General features: G+C 44.3%; 1 protein-coding gene across 8 annotated transcripts in view; it reads right to left on the reverse strand.

The window, feature by feature from the left end:
- The window catches only part of LOC147031802 (calpain-10-like), a 131,776-nt gene that overhangs the window by 13,648 nt on the left and 100,203 nt on the right, over window positions 1-17,925 (reverse strand). For all 8 annotated transcript variants that reach the window (XM_085867716.1, XM_085867717.1, XM_085867714.1 and 5 more), the window contains 5 exons: window positions 16,406-16,782; window positions 16,120-16,228; window positions 15,688-15,802; window positions 15,393-15,524; window positions 11,592-11,637 (listed from right to left, as the gene is read on the reverse strand). In XM_085867716.1, the coding sequence (XP_085723842.1) occupies window positions 11,592-11,637; window positions 15,393-15,524; window positions 15,688-15,802; window positions 16,120-16,228; window positions 16,406-16,782 (779 nt within the window). The remainder of the gene's footprint in view (window positions 1-11,591; window positions 11,638-15,392; window positions 15,525-15,687; window positions 15,803-16,119; window positions 16,229-16,405; window positions 16,783-17,925) is intronic.

Genomic DNA, 17,925 nt, shown 5'->3' on the forward strand with positions numbered 1-17,925 from the left:
ATCACCTGTCTCTGTTATCATCTGAGCTCAAGCGTTTGGACATCGGGATTGCAGCTCTCTCTGAGGTTCGGAGACCGGATTGCGGCGAGATAATGGTGGGTGGTTACACCTACTATTGGTCTGGTCGCTCTGATGGTTACCATACCCAAGGAGTTGCTGTAGCTGTGTCCAATAAGCTGACCCCAATGATAATTGAGGTAACACCGGTCAACGAGCGTATTATGAGATTAAGGATTCGTCACTCCTTAGGTGTCATTTCCCTGGTCTCTGTTTATGCTCCGACTGAGGCGAGTGATCTCACCGTGAAGGATGCATTCAACGCCACACTCGAGTCTGTGGTTGATCAGTGCCCCAGACGAGATACACTTCTAGTCTTGGGGGATTTCAATGCATCGACTGGAACTGATAGGGACGGTTATGAGGTGTGTGTTGGTCCCCATGGGTCAGGAACTATGAACCAGAATAGCACTAAGTTCCTTGACTTTGCAAGAAGTCATGGACTTAGGGTGGCTGGTTCATGGTTTCAGCGCCCACAAGCTCATCGCTGGACTTGGTATTCCAATGCTGGCGGTGTGGCAAAGGAGATTGACCATGTCCTCATTGACGGTCGTTGGAGGATGATCCAGAACTGCAGGGTCTACCGGAGTGCTCAGTTCCTCAATACTGACCACAGGCTTGTTGTAGCAACTCTAAAGCTGCACCTTAAATCCTGGAGAATGGTACCATCCCAGCCGAGGCTGGATGTTGCCAAGCTCAGGGATGAGAGAGTAGCTGAGGAGTTTGCAAACAGGCTGAGTGGACACTTGGGCGGTCTGGGTGCTTTGGGGAGTCCTGAAGAGTTGTGGAGCGCCTTCAAGACCACCGTCCTTGATGTTGCCGGTGGATGCCTTGGAGCTCACCGCAGGGCAAAGAAGAATTTTGTCTCTCAAGGGACACTGGATACCATTGACCAGAGTCGCAGGGCCAGGCTGAATGGCAGAGCTGAGCTGTTCAGGGAGCTGAGGCGTAAAACTGTACGTGCACTGAGGGTGGACAAGGAGGCCTATGTGCGAGGAATCTGTGAGGGGGTAGAGCATCACCTGTGGACAGGTGATTCTCGTCCCGCTTACAGGGGAATTCGCGCATTACGTTCATCCAAGCCCATCCCTCGGAGCACTACAGTTCGAGCAGAGTGTGGTAGGCTCTTGACAGAGGAGTCTGAAGTGAAGGCCCGCTGGGCCGGTTACTTTGAGCGGTTGTACCAGGCTGATCCCCCAACTGTCGAGTTGGACGTCAAGGGTGTTACAATCCCTGTTGCTGACCCTCGAATGAACTGTGGTCCACCTACGCTTGTGGAAACACGGGCTGCGGTGAACCAGTTGAAACGGGGCAAAGCTCCAGGGATCTGTGGCATCCATGCCGAACTTCTCAAGGCTGGTGGAAATGCTGCACTCGTGTCGTTGCATGCAGTTTTGTGCTCTGCCTGGAACACAGGCATCATCCCAACTGACTGGAAGAGGGGCCTTGTTGTCCCTCTCTGGAAAGGGAAGGGTGATCGCCAAGACTGCAACAACTACCGAGGGGTGACGCTGCTCTCAGTGCCGGGCAAGGTCTTTGCTCGGATAATTCTCGATAGGGTTCGCCATCATCTGCTTGAGCACCAGCGTCCAGAGCAGTCAGGCTTTACACCAAAGAGGTCAACGATTGACCGTATCCTTGCACTTCGTGTCCTCACCGAACGCAGACGAGAGTTTCGGCAGGGGCTGCTTGCAGCCTATGTTGATCTCTGTAAAGCGTTCGATTCAGTGAATCGGGACGTCCTCTGGAGGATTCTTGGTCTTCGTGGGGTGCCACCAAAACTGATCGATCTGATGTCTGAACTCTACTCTGGTACTGAGAGTGCTGTGAAGTGTGGTGGTACCATCTCTGACTTATTTCCAGTTGTTACTGGAGTTCGTCAGGGATGTGTACTTGCTCCCACACTTTTCAGCACTTGTATGGACTGGATTCTAGGGAGGATGTCGGAGAGATCAGTTGCGGTGCGTCATTTGGGAATGTCAAGATCTCGGACCTTGACTTTGCAGATGATGCAGTCATCTTTGCGGAGACTTTAGACATCCTCTTGGGGGCCCTCGAGGTGCTGAATGAGGAGTCGGAGCCGTTGGGATTACGGGTTTCTTGGGTCAAAACTAAGATCCAGGCTTTCGGTGACATCTTGGATGCTGCTGTCCTGTCTGTGTCTGTTTGTGGTGAGGATGTTGAGGTCGTGGAGAGATTCACTTACCTTGGCAGTGATATTCATGTCTCTGCTGGCTGCGAGTCAGAGGTCAATAGGCGTCTGGGTCGGGCCTGGGGAGTCATGGACTCACTGGATCATGGGGTGTGGCGCTGCCGGTACCTGTGCGGGAGGACGAAAGTCCGAGTCTTCAGGTCCTTGGTACTTCCAGTCTTGCTCTATGGGTGCGAGACTTGGACTCTGACCAAGGATCTGAGACGGAGACTTAATTCCTTTGGTACCAGGTCTCTTCGGAGAATCCTTGGCTATCGCTGGTCGGATTTTGTGTCCAACGAGCGGTTGCTGAGAGAGACTCGGATGAGATTTGTTACCTGCATAGTCCGTGAGCGTCAGTTGCGGCTGTATGGACATGTGGCTCGTTTTCCTGACTCTGATCCTGCTCACCAGATTCTCTCAGCGAGGGAGTCTCATGAGTGGAGGAGGCCAGTGGGTCGACCACGTGCCTCATGGTTGCAACAGGTTGGCCATCATCTCAAGGAGATGGGGATGGGCCTGGCATCTGCCTGGGGGATGGCCAGACGGAGGCCCCTGGAGTACCGGCGGAAAGTGGACGCAGCGACGTGCTGTTCTGGCACATGCTCCCATACCTGACCTGACCTGACATGCGAGTGGGGCATGCTTGCAGACTGGAAGCAGATACTGGGTTGCATCCTATGTGCAGGCATAATAAATATAAGCTTGACACATTGTTGCGGGGATGGACATAGGGGGTAACGGGGATAAGGTAGACTAGTTATTCCATTGTTTGGTTTTATAGAGACTAGTTATTCCATATTGAAAACCAATTGTTTGGTTTTAATAAATAGAGCGTGTGCGTGTGTTGGTGTGTCATGTGTTGAGTTGAGGGAACGAGTTGAGCGACATGTAACTGAGTAGGACGTCCACCAAAAGAGAGCACTAAGAACGTGAATAGCACACCAACAACCAGTCCCACGGAGTCTGGGCGAGGAGCACAGCACGTCACACGGAAAGAGGAGCCTACCACCATCGACACCACAACCAGCACATGCAAGCATCGCATGGGGAATGGCCTTTTTGGTCCTGTCACATTTGCCTATCTTTTGTATGTGTGAGAGTGTGAGTGTATGTTAAGGCCCGGTCACACCTTGACGTTTTAGCCAACGTATGCCGATTTTTGAATTTTTTTTCTAAAACGCTGGCACACGTTGAATACGTTATGGGTAAGTTTTGATAACATTGAGAGCACGCTGGCATACGTCGTAGTACGTTGCCATACGTCATTGTACGTTGGCTTTAAACGTTGTACTTTTCGGTTGTCCTCAAATTTTTTCATGCTTGAAATTTCACGACGTATGCCGGCGTATGACTCACACGTTCCGCTACGCTGGCCACAAGTTGTATGCACGGTCTGCGATCGTTGACAGACGTCAACACATGCTACTTGTAAGTTAATCATAAGTTGAGACACGCCGAAGTAATGTTTAGCGTACCCGAAACTTATTTCTAACCTATGATTAACGTGTTGTTGGCACGTTACGCGATTGTTGCCACACGTCGACAGACGTTACTTTTAAGTTACTCATAGGCTGAAAGTCGTCGGTATAATGGATCGTCCTTGCGTCAGCGTCCACGGCCACGGCCAGGACACTTATTTGCAGCATTCTTCAAACTTTTCTTCGGCATGACGAGGATGTTCACACTTCGATGTCTAGCTTGGCTATGATTCCAATTGTCCATCGGTAGCGTCTATTTAAAATAGTCGAGTTTGAGCGTTTTAACACGTTCAGAAGAAACGTTTCAAATTTCCAAACCCCAGCGTCAAAAAAAAAACAAAAAAAAAAAAGGTGAGTGACAGCAATTTAAATCGTTCATTGTAAACAATGAAACTAGCTGAGTGGTACCGTTTAAAAGTCGTTGAGTGTAAAAAAAATCCAATTGTTGAGCGCAAGCGTCTACTTTCAATAGTGGGGTTTGAGCGATTTAGCACGTTCAATAGAAACGATTAAAATTTCCAAACCCCAGCGTCAAAAAACAAAGGCGAGTGACAGCAATTTAAATCGTTCATTGTAAACAATGAAAATGGCTGAGTGGTACCGTCTAAAAGTCGTTGAGTGTAAAAAAAATCCAATTGTTGAGCACAAGCGTCTACTTTCAATAGTGGAGATGCAGCCATTTAAATCGTTGAGTGGCAGCCTATGAACCTACCCGTGGACACGCGGACGCAAGGACGATCCATCATAACCCACACCCTCCCCCTCACACCCACCTACTACTGCCAACATGAACAAACTACTACTAATACTAATACTAATACTAATACTGATACTGTGTAGCCTGGTGTTGGCTCAGTGGTTAGGGTGGCGGCTTGGGATCTGAGGGTCCTGAGTTCAAGCCTCGTAGCCCGCTGAATTAATTCACCAGGGGGTTGACTCAGCCTGCCATCCTTCCGAGGTCGGCAAAATGAGTACCAGCTTGCTGGGATGACCGAGTCATTCAAGTATCCTGCGTCAGAGTGGCGACCTGTCCAGGATTGTGCCCAATAGCCAAGGAGACTGCTTCGGCAGCACCAACGCTCTGTACAGAGTATGGTCCCAATGGACTGGACTGATACTGTTACTGCTGACATGGACATCGACTCAAAAAGGACTCGAAAACACTGTTGGGTTCCCCTTTTATGAACACCATTTTTGTATACCAATTCCCAAAACCGCTGGGAACACGTCTTTATATGGCAGTTGTAAGCTAGAAACACATTCAATTTTTTTTTTTTTGTCGACCGGAAGACGTCATTGGAATACGTCTACATACGTCGATGTGTGTTGGGACTACGTAAAGAATTGGTTCAAAGCACGTCAAACATAAGTTAGAAATAAGTTTCGCGTAAAAAAGACATTACCGCGACGTGTTTCGACTTATGAGTAGCTTATAAGTAGCCTTTGTGGACGTGTGTAAGCGTCCACATATCGTGTGTAAAACTTATCCTCATCGCATGCGAACGTGTGTCATACGCCGAGTACGTCGTAAAATTTTGAACATGTTCAAAATTTCTTGACGCACTCTACTTACTACGACTTATGATAGCGTATTTAGCGGTCTATTCGCGCTTACCAAACTTACCCATACCGTATTCGACGTGCCCCAACGTTTTAGACACACTTTTTGTTACGTCGGCATACGCTGGCAAGATCGCCAAGGTGTGACCGCGATTTTGACCCTTCCATTTCTACGGCAGTTATGATTTGAATCGTTGTGCGTCAGCCTTTTAATAGGCTACGCCACGACATCGTCGGCGATGCGTGCAACGCGCTATGCCTGAGTTAGACTATCGTTGGGCATCGGTTGTGTAGGCCGACAACAGGTTCAGCATTCGTTGGTATAAGTTATCTATAACACAACGAAACGTTCTGTGTCATTACCAATGCGTTATACATAAGACCAAGTCGCTATGAATACGTCCGAATCTTTAAAAAAAACATCAAAAGTTCAACGTAAGCCAGCGTTTTACATAAATTTTAACACGTTGCCATCGCTGGCTAAAACGTCAAGGTGTGACCGGGCCTTTAATGGATTAGTTGCCCAAATTACGTGAGAGATGCGTGGGATTAATACAGCTGTTTTGCTCAGAGTGTCTCTTTCTCTCTGTTTCCCACATTCCCCGTAATTATTAAACCTGTTTTGTTCCCTCAATGGAGTGTTGGTTTGGTGTGCGGTACCGAATCCGGGCATATAACCTCTCGTGAGTACACGAGAGTCCGTGAGTCACTCACAAAAGTGAGTAAAGCCGTGAGCTTTGGAAATTGGCACCAAAACCTCATTCGGAGGGAACAAATGTGGCAGTTCATCAAGAATCTTTGCTCAGCCCCCATCCTTCTGAACCGGCGAACGCACCGTCGGTGACAAGCTCATTGGAGATACTGTGCATTGGAAACCGAAGCAAAGATATTTTGGGATTTCCTGGCAGACTTTACAGTCCCAAAGACTACCCGTTGCTAAATTGGTGACCGTTCAGGTGGGTGATTTGACCGTGTCCACCTGAATGACCGTTGCAATGTATTGATGAAGTAGATTGTGCTTGCATTTTACAAGCAGCTAAATAACTCAAATCAAGAACGAGCTGTTTATTTAACAGTTTAAAGGTAGAGTAATGATTAAAATAAAAAGTTCAAAAGTTATAAAATAAAACTATTGACTACATTCTAAGGGGTTGCCTAGCAACTCTAAAAGGCAGGGTTTATGATTCTAAGATGAAGACAAATGTTAAGGGGTGGAACTGGAATATACAAACCTAAATCAAAACAAAAAAGGGACCATCATATTCTTGTAGCTGTTCCTATGCTGAGCATCATTAACAGCCAATTCAAGTTACTCTGTTAAATCAGCATCTTTTATTTTTCATACGTTCATTTAATTTAGATTTTTTTTTTGTATACATCGTCGAGGATCGTATGACAGCGAACACAGAACGCACAACAAGGGGGGGCAGGAGACAGGAGGGGTGGGAGAGGGAAGGACAAAACAGTGGGGAACAGAGACATTAGGATATATGTGGAAGAGAGAGGGATGGGGCGAAGAGCATGGGGGATACAAGATGGACATTACAGGGACTTTCAGAAAGGAAAGCAGGGAATTTAAAGGAGGTGGTTTTGGGGTGGATTAATGGGGGTAGAATAGATCATGGTTTTGGATGGGGGAAGACAAGAGGTGGTCGTGAACTGCTGTTTTGAAGACCTAGAGGGAAGACTGGGATTGAAGAGAGTGTGGGAGTTTGTTCCAAAGGTGGGGAAAAAGAGGAATGAAAGAATGAAGGTGAGCAGTGATTCGTGATTTTGGGAGTTTTACCAGAAGGGGGTTGCTGGCGGACCTTGAGCGCCCAATGGAAATATGGTGGGGACATATCGCAGACAGAGCAGGGGAGCGAGACCAGAGAGGAGACGGTAGAAGACAGAAAGACCACCAACCTGCCTGCAGTGAGAAAGTGAGAGGCCAAAAGTCTCAGCACCACCATGGGAGATACCAATGCTCCTAAATGCCTTGATTTCCACAGCGTGAAGCCGAGAAAAGTGAAAGGTGGGAGCATCAGCCCAGAGGGGAGAGCAGTACTCCATCAGACTGCGGATGAAAGCTTTGTATGTGGTCAGAAGCTCAGGTGGGCCGAGGAAGGACTTTGCACGACGGAGGATTCCCAGCCGATGATTGGCTTTGGAGGCCAGGTTGGAAATGTGGCTTTCCCGGAAAAGATCATGGCAGATAGTGAGACCCAGAAGCTTGAAAGAAAGGACTTCTTCCAGAGGGTTGTTGAGAAAGTGAATGGGGGGGGGGGGGGTTCTAAACGGTCCTTTCGAAGAGACATAGTGAGAGTGTGAGATTTGTCCAGATTGAAAGACATGTTCCACGTGTTGGACCAGTTTGTGATTTTATCCAGATTAGCAGTGAGCGAAGAAGCTGCTGCTTGCCGGTCTGAGGGATGACAGATGGTACGGCAGAGGGTGGAGTCATCAGCAAACAGATAAAGAGGATTTTCCAGAGAGTCGGAGAGGTCATTTATGAAAACTAGAAAAAGAACAGGGCCCAGAATGCTGCATTGAGGAACTTCAGCCTGGACAGGATGAGGGGATGAGAGAACTCCATTTAGGGCCACACGTTGGCTGTGACAGGAGAGGAAGTCCGTGAGTCATGAGTGGAGATGGCCTTGGATACCGCAGGAAGAGAGCTTGGTGAACAGGGCAGGGTGTCAGACCGTGTCAAAAGCACGCGATATGTCAAGGAAACAATGTTATAACATTGTTTCCTTGACAACATTGTTGTTATAACATGGTTTATTTGTAACAATGTTATAATGGACTACTGGAGAGACAGCGATTCTTTGTCTGATCTGGATTCAATTCCCAACGTGATAATCAACATAGTGTGGTACAATGCAACTCATTACCTCTGCTACTGAAGGTGGACAGAGGTTATGTTTTCACTCTTGTCTGAATGACTGTTTGTTTGTCTATTAACACAACATCTGAAAAAGTTGTGGACAGTTTCGGACAAAACATGACAAACCTGTTGGGTGTATGACAAGGACAAATTGATTCGATTTTGGTGAGGAACCGAATCCATATCCAAGAATATAAAAAAATGATTCTTTATGATGTGATGTGGCCAAAATGTGATGTGGCCAAAATCGATATATAGTATATTTCAAAAGGTTGTGAAGGGTTATGACAAAACTTGGTGGATGAGTTGGGGAGGTGATAAGAACAAGCCGATAAAATTTAGGTTCAGGTCCGGATCCAGATCGGGCCTATCAGAGTTATACAAAACATAAACTGTTCAGCCTGGTGGAGGTATGTGCGCTACTGAGTGCTGTTCTAGTTACCCTCGCTGAAGGAGAGGGTATTGCATTTGGGTCCATTTATTTGTTTATTTGTCTGTCTGTCTGTTTGTTGGCACAGAACTTTTATGTTTTTCTTCGCAACGACTTGTTGGATTGAGCCAAAATTTTCAGGATAGGAGCGACTACTTATGGAGAATGTTTGGTTGATAATTATGATGTCATAGCTCATTGGTGTGGCAGCCGTGTTGGAAAAACCAAAAAAACTTTGGACCACTGTATTTCTGAAACTGCACGAAGGAAAAAATTGAAACTTGGCACATGGCAAGTACTCCTCATGGGGAATAAGTGATTTTTTTATAACATCATAGGTAGCTTCGCTATGACATTTTATTGCATATGTAGCAAGCTACATCTGATCAGGATGAAAAATTTTGAGGATCATCTCGGGATAAAATGGTCCACAGAAAAAAAAATGATGATGTCATCAGTCACATGATTCAGCAGCCATGTTGTTGTTTTTTTAACATTCAAAAATCTTCTTCTCTGAAGTGGCTGAAAAGATCTCAACAAGAAACTTTACATGTATGACCACCGATCCATGTGGAACAAAAGCTTCACACATATGACATCATAGGTCACTTGGTTTGACAGCCATATTGGATTTACTCTAAAACCAATAAAAAAAATCTTCTTCTCCAGAACGGCTGCACAGATCGAAGGGAAATTTCACAAAAATATTCCCCAATCCTTGAGTGTACAAGTTTTTTGAGGAATAATTGAAAGGTCACATGGTTTAGCAGCCATACTGGATTGAAGAAAAATATTAAATGACATTTTCCCTGGAACTGCTGAATCAACCACTGTGAAACTTGACAATTATGATCTCGTAGTGATGAAGAATACATGTTTTAAATTTCAACTTGATTGGACACATGGTCTGGTAGCCATAATTATTTAATTTTTTGATCTGTGTTCTTTTCGGTTTTTAAAAAAAACTTTGAATAAGGTTGATTTGGCTGTGCTTGGATTAATTTGAGGGTAGAGGAGCAGCAGCTGAAATGCGAATCCTATCCAGGTTCCTCCTGATGACTTAATCTTTGCTTTTTGCTTATTTGGGTTCCTTCAGTTTTCTCCAATGCAGGACTGTTCCTATTTGGTCTTCCATTTGATTTGAATTGAATTTATTTTAATCCCATTCTAACTTCAATTGAAGAATAATAATAATAATAAACGTCATGGGTCAGGGTCAGATGTCCGATCAAAGCGGGGTAGCATCAAAGTGGGACGTCTTGGTACACGGTAATCACTACCAGCATTTATTAAGTGGCAGTTCTAATTATGTCTCATTAATTACGTAACACACCAGTACACAAACACCACACAAAACTACACAAACACCACACAAAACTACACAAACACTGTACAAAACAAGTCCTGGTGTGGGTCTGCAATCTCTGATTGCTCGTTTTCTTGTTGCAAATTGTTTTGGGATTTATGACCTGAAAAGTGATATGTAAAAAGCTGTTGAATATTTTTTGTTTTTGTATCACTCTTCTTACTTCCTCCAACAAAGTTTGATCAATGTAACCAATTACTACAATGTACGAGGTCCATCTAAAAAGTAACGGGACTGAGCCTGCTGTGTGCTCCACTTACACAACTTGAATGAACGCGTTGCGTCACAGTCTTTTGCAACATTCCAGCAATATATATATATATATATATATATATATATATATATATATATATATATATATATATATATATATATATATATATATATATATATATATATATATGATTGGTGATGGTTGACTGCGCTCATTGTGTGATTTTTTACAGGTCGTGCTTTACATGTTGTCTAGTCTGAGTTATCGCGCTATGAGTCGTGAGCAGAGAGCCAATCTGAAGTTTCTTGCCAAGCTTGGCAAAACACCTTTCAAATCCTTCGCAATGCTGCAGCAAGTCTACAGGGAAGAAATGATGTCACGTTCACGTGCATTTGAATGGCACAAGAGGTTCAAAGAGGGACGGGAGGAGGTTGAAGACGATCTACGGTCTGGAAGACCTTCAACGAGCAGAACGGCGGATACCATCGAGTATGTGAAGCAGATGGTGCGCGCAGATCGTCGACTCACAGTGCGGATGATTGCTGAGGAACTTTCGATCAACAAGGACACTGTCTAGAGCATCATCACGGAAAATCTCGAAATGCGCAAGGTGTGGGCAAAGATGGTCCCCGAGCTGTTGTCCGAGGACCAGAAACAGCAAAGAGTCACTGTCTGTCAAGACATTATTGAGCGTCTCGAGGACGATCCAGACCTGCTCGGGTGAGTCATTACTGGCGATGAATCGTGGATATGTGAATACGATCCCGAGACCAAACGGCAGAGTCGTCAGTGGAAAAGTCCGGCATCACCAAGACCAAAGAAAGCAAGGATGTCGAAGTCGAAGGTCAAGGTGATGCTCATCGCATTTTTTGACATCAAGGGCATCGTCCACTTAGAGTTTCTACCACAGGGTCAAACAGTGAATCAATACGTGTACAAGGAGATCCTCCGGCGCCTCATGAGATCAGTCCAGGACAAGAAGAGGGATCTGTGGGAGAACAATTCCTGGGTGCTCCACCATGACAACGCTCCTGCTCACAGTGCTCTGAGCATCCGACAGTTTCTGGTGGAGAGGAACGTGCCAACTCTGGAGCAACCCCCGTATTTGCCAGACTTGGCCCCTTGCATTTTTTTCTTATTCCCCAAGCTCAAGGGGGTGATGAAGGGGATCTGATTTCCTGATTTGGAGGCCATCAAAAGGGCCGTGACAATGGAGCTCTGGAGGATTCCAGAAGAAGCCTTCCGGGGTTGCATCGAAGCGTGCAAGAAGAGGATGAACAAGTGCGTGAGACTGGAAGGAAACTATTTTGAAGGGGACAAGCTGTGATTTCAACATATTTTTTGGAATAACATTTCTGTGAAGTCAGTCCCTTTACTTTTTAGACGGACCTTGTATGTGCAATAACCATAATCAAAAACTTACCTCTGTTAATACTTGTTGAAGAGTCTCAACGACCTGAAGAGCCCGACTGAAAAAAAAAGTAAAAAAACCATGCCATCAAAGGTCATCCATCCATAAATATATAACAATAATAAACATCATGTATTTAGACATTGATCAACAATAGTTTGGCTCAGTTACAAATCTTTGAGCCTTCTTAAATCCAGCCTCAGTGAACTCCGCAAAACACCTAATCTGTACAAATTTGAGGAAAGCACACATTCCGTTAAATGAAAGCAATTTACTGAGATTTCAAAATGAACAAACTTATTTTTCATAGCTGTCTTATGAGCTCGTTTTGCAGAGACTGCTCGGGACACCTTGTGGCTACAGGCCTATCGATCAGGAATCTCACCAAATACAACAAGACCTCTACCATGCATGCCCAGGCACCGACCGAATGGAGTCTAAATTGAAATGTCTTTTTTCAAAAACTGAGAAGTATAATTATCATCATTATTTTCAATGTCACTTTATTCTCAGGGATTTTTCGTTTTGATGTTTGCCATTTGATAATCCTGATAAAGTTTTTGTAAAATCCTACGATATAAAATACAGCAATTCTCTGTGTGCATGTACGTCTGATAATTACAGAATCAAAATGGCTGGGCCAATCTCCACCAAATCTTACATACTTGGTGGAGGTACCCAAAGAAAGGTCATGGGCACAAGATAATCCCATTCCCACTGCCTACTGACCCCCCCCCCCCCCACACCCCAACTGGGATGGAGAAATGACTTAAGATTTTCCACTGTATGCATGGCATAGTGCATTGTGGTTTACTGAACGCTGCTGGAGAGAAGGGGGATTACTAAGCCATGACACTATATATTTGACCTAATTCCCCTCACCCCCACCCCAGGCTACTCCTGGAGGGAACGGGTGTTTCTAACTATATTCAAATAAAGGTATTCTCTGTGTGTGTGGATGTGTGTACATCTGACCATTATAGAATTAAAAACAGCTGGGCCAATCTGGGGAGACAACTTACAATTTGTGCCTGTACATGTGGAATAGTGCAAGTGGTTTAATTACTGATCCCTGCCAAAGGGAGAGGGTACTAACACCTTAAGGGAGGAGGTATTGTGTGTATGTGTGTACGTCTGATCATTATAGAATCAAAAATGGCTGGGCCAATTTGTGGAGACAACTTGCAATTTTCACCTGTACAGCACACGTGGAATAGTGCAAATGTTATAAAACCACAGATCCCTGCCTAAGGGAAGGGGTATGACACCATGTTTCTCTCCTGGAGGGAGTGGGTGTTACTAGTAATGATAAATGTCTTCCGTTAATTATTGTCAACATTAAAATTGAGCAAAAGGCCTCCAATTAATACAGATGTTTTTGCTTGATTTTTAGTTATGAAATATCTAACGACTTTAGCAGCACAAAAAACTTTTACAACTTACCTTTTATTTCAAAGTGACAGAAACAAACTTGGAAATAAGTTAAACAACAACACGAGAAACGGAATCTTATTTCGGCTGTACCAGTTAAAGCAACAACAACAAAAAACATGACATAATATGAGGCATACAATTTATACAGAATCAAGTCCAAACGATAACATGCTCCATTACTTTGCATTTTCCTCATGCGAGTGTTTGTGAATTATAATGTATTATGTGGTTTTATTTACATCACTGCATCGTGTACTGTATATCAAGAGTAAGCATATGTGTGAAAATCATTCACTTTATGACATGAATGAAGAGACGGATCAAAGTTACTTCACAAACAGCATGATACACAGTGGAAACCAATGTAGCTCACCTGTTTTGCATTGGCCGTGACTTCATGGCTTGAATGCACCTGATACTATGTAATCTCTGAAGCCGAGCACAATTTAACTGGGCTAGCAATTAGATGGGAGACGTCCACCTGCACGGATGGCTGAATGTTGTTGGTTGAGCGATGGTAGCTCCAAATTGTTTAGTCCTGGGTTTATTTTCTCATGGAGTTACATCTGACCAAAATGGCCATTCTGCTGTTTTTGTACCATTTTTCCTTCAGATGCAAAAGTAAAGAGGGTTATCTGAGTGAGGTTGAGGTTGTAAGTGTTTAAGACTCCTTTGTATCTTTAAAAAAAAAAAAATTATAAAGGGTGGAGGCTGTGAATCAGTACCCTGGGCAAATTATCTGCCTACAGAATAAAATGGAATAGTTAAGTGAATTATAAGGGGATGTCAATGAAAGATTAGGTGGAGGTAAGAATTATTTCTATTCTATTGTGGTGAACTGCCCAAAGGCAAGTTCAATACTGCTGAAGCAGTTTCTTGGCAAACATTATAATGGGTGGTTTGCCACTACCATCCCAGCAGTAGAGCAAGAATTTGTAATTTGGCCATGGTCGCCTACTTGCAACCTACTCTTTGTGAAGGACACTGTGGGTTCTTTAACGTCCACCCGCTTAACCTGGCAGACGGGATGCCAGTTTAACGTCAATCCGAGGGACGTCACATACATTGATGCCTCATCCTGCACGCAAACCATGATGATGGCATTTTATAGTTGGCCTGAGATTTGAACCCAGGCTAGACAGTTCAGAAATGAGTGTACATACCTCTAAGGCCATCCTGTCATTCCCAAGGGAATAATAGAGTAAGTAAATATCAACTAATCGATTAACTTAATATAATGTAGATATTTCACAGGTATGAGGGGCCAAATGCCCTCCTGTCTCTTCAGAGACAAAATCCTTCCTTGTATCCCCTACACAGAGAATCTGAGCTCCTTAACCTGATTCCTAGTCTGTGTCGGGAAAAGCAATCTCCCGGAAAAGATAATTTTCGGCACAAAAACACGCAGCACCTACAGGCATCACCAGACACTGGATGTATGGCTGCAACTTCTCAAATATATACAGATGCGAAAATTCTGAAAGAGTTGAATAGTTGACAAGAACACGTAGGAGTAACAAGAATTTTTTGCCCCCATTAATTATAAAACAAAACACCAAACACATGCTCCCGACACTGGTCCTGCGAATGCCAATAAATCCTGTGATTCGATGGAAGAAAGCTTTGTGGGTAAACAAATTATATTTCACACGATTTTTTTTTCAAACAGATGTAGGGTGAAACAAGTCCACGGCAGAGTCCTCATGAATCATTGGACCTCAAATGCATTATGCAAAATTTTCAGGGTCACTGGAGGAAAATGTTCAGCTAATACTTCCCATCCCTTTTACAAGGCTGGATGACAGTCAGAGAGGATATCTCTAGAATGTATCATGGCTAACGAAGGTCAGACATTTACGCTGCAACTGAATAAAGGTCGTGATGGAATGTTTAAGGATGAAATGACATTCTCCATTTGGCCCTTGTGGTGCTCCATTGGTTTAAGGAATATGGTATGCAGTTCAGACAAATGATCTGGCCAACATAATCTCCAGAAAGTTAATTGGTTAGCTTATTTTGAGGTGTGCTTTAAAGCACAGCATCAGAACATGCTCAGCATGAACTCTGACAAAAGTATGCTCAAATTCTTTGCAAGAATAGTGCCAGATACCATATGATGGTAACTAATTAGTTAAGTGAGAGGCTGTTTGCTCCATTACTCATACAAGGTGCATCCTGTCATGTTTTACCCAAGCACGGAACAAAACTAAAATGATGCGGGTGAAGAGGGTTAAAGCGGATTACACGTCTCTGGAAGTGTAGTAACAAGATTCAAGAACGGCTATGAACTGAAAACAAACACAAATATCGTAAAATAGTGATTTTGTTTTGGAGAAATGCTATTGCTATTGAATGTTCATAATTAAATTCTTTTCAGACCTTGTTCCAAGTCCATTCTCAATGGTTATTGAGTCTGCCCGGCCAGACATTCTGCCACAAGCTGTCTGAGTGTCCTCATAAGACTCTGAATGTATTCTCGACTCTTTCAGATGGCTGAGTTGAAACCAGGGTCTGCATGAAAAGAAGGCAACAGTCGAGGTGCATAAATTGCATTGACTGTCACCATTCGGAGTACAATAAATTAAAATATCAATGCAGTATTAGCATCACGCAGATCCTTCCTATTGAACCCACATTTCCTACAATGAGCATTCCCTTCCCTTTCTGTCCTCACCTAAACTCCAGTTGCTCATCAGAATATGCCTGCAAAAGAAAGCACTGGGAAACATGATGTCGGTGAGTGCTGGGTACAACCACATAACATCCAGGAACCAGGTGTCCGTGCACGTCTGCAAACACAGGAACCATCAGCAGCTAACCGATCGACCAAACACAAAAGTGCCACTTCACACAGGTGGTTTCATTTCCCATTACCATAAAAAGTGAAACCGAAAGTGAAGGCACAAAAAAGTTGTGTTTTTGTGACAAAAGGTATTTTAATGTTTTTTTTTTATCCAACATCTTTGCGATGTGGAAAGCTAAAATTGTAATTTCCCAAGCAAATTAATAATAAATTAATGAATGACCATTTTGAACTGTTGCTCCCATGAGTGAAAAACGATTTTAATTCATGCATTTGAACAGAGATTAAGACGACAACACTCACACACTGCAGAGGTATGGTGGTGACGAGGAGTTGATAAAATGGGTGGTTGGTTCCTCAGAGAAGCCACGCACTCTCGTGCTACAGCAGGAAGTTTTCTTTCACATGGAATCTACAGGATAAAAGAGCAATGGGGTTGAGAAGGTGTGATATAGGTCAAGTATCAGCTTTCTTGGTGCTCTACCGACTGACATCTTATTCTGAGAAAATGCAATATTTTGGAGAGTGATCAGTCTTGTATTTATCAGAAACATTTTCTTTCAAATAAATTTTGGTTTGCAAAACTCACAAAAGCTTGGTCGTCTCTCCATACATGAAGACCAAGAGCTTCCAACTTGGGGTGAGGTATTTGGTACGCATTGGCAACACAATTGCAATGATTGCAACTGTTTGTCAAAGTGCAATGAGAAACAAGGTTTCCACTTTCAATACCACTGCTGTAATGGCCATTGATGGAAGCAGGATGACTGAGAGAACAACCATTCTGGTTTCGAAAATGCCAAGAAGGCAGTGGCTGACTGAGCACCAACAAAATTTCTCCCCCATTAGGCAGGGTCAGAAGAGCTGGTGGATTAAGGCAGTAATGGTAAGAGTTGCGGTTGCCACCCGCTGTGCGTCTTGATTTCCAGGTCCCGACTAGTTGTTGTTGCCATTGCAATGAAGCACCTGTAAGAAGATAAAGAGGTTAGGATGAGAAGACTCAAGCTGACTGGCAGGTTCTCCAAGCAGCCATCAAACGCATAGACTGGTCTCCCATCGCTACTTTCTCCTACATCAACTCATCCTGGGAAATCTTTCAAAGAAACTTGTTCTCCCTCATGCACAGACTTATCCCCTCTCGTCTTCAGTTGTCCGACCCTTCCTCCCACCCATGGTTCACTGAAGCTTGTGGCGAGGCAGTTGTCCTGAAACAACTTGCCTTTGCCTCATGGAAAGCAAACCCAACTGAGGATAATCTCAGTTCCTTCAAGAAAGCTCGGAACAAGTGTGTATCTACCCTCAGGAGAGCCAGAAAACAACATCCTTCCAAGCTCAAGTCTGAACTTTCAAACCTCTCTCCCCCTCAAAATCCTGGTGGCATCAAATCAAATCTGTTTCTGTTGTATGTTCCCCCTCCATCCCCTCCCTTACCTCAAATGGCCGCACTGCTGATACCACACGTGAAAATGCTGGATGCCTAAACTCGGTTTTTGCAGCTAAATCTTGTGTCCAAAACCAATCGCTTTCTCTACCCACCTTACCCAGTCACACCCAACTGTCCCTGGACTCCATGTCCTTTTCTCCTGACAAGGTGGAGAGCTTGCTGTCAAACCTCGACTCAGATTCTACAACCGGTCCAGACGGCATCAGCCCACGTGTCCTAAAAACCTGCTCTTCTGCTCTTGCTCACCCTCTCTCTGTTCTATTCACCCTCTCATTTGCTCAAGGTCATCTGCCATCTGCTTGCAAATCAGCAAACATTACTGCCCTGCAAAAAAAAAGGCGCAAAAACAGATCCCTGCTACTACAGACCAATCAGCCTTCTGCCAATCATCAGCAAGGTTATGGAATCCATCATTGCTTCAGGCATTAATCCTTCCTCTTCTCCAAGGGCTTGATTTCCGATCAACAATTTGGTTTCAGACCAGGTAACTCTACCCTGGATATGCTGATTCTGCTCTCCCAACAATGGATGGAGGTCCTCAATGCCGGACATGAAATCAGAACCATATCCCGAGACATATCACATGCCACGGTCTGGCACCCGGCCCTGCTCACCAAACTCTCTTCCTATGGTATCCAAGGCCATCTCCACTCATGGCTCGCAGA

The sequence above is a fragment of the Eptatretus burgeri genome, chromosome 2, assembly GCF_056783735.1.
Source record: "Eptatretus burgeri isolate ZD-2024b chromosome 2, Ebu_testis_v1, whole genome shotgun sequence".
Classification (NCBI taxonomy): domain Eukaryota; kingdom Metazoa; phylum Chordata; class Myxini; order Myxiniformes; family Myxinidae; genus Eptatretus; species Eptatretus burgeri.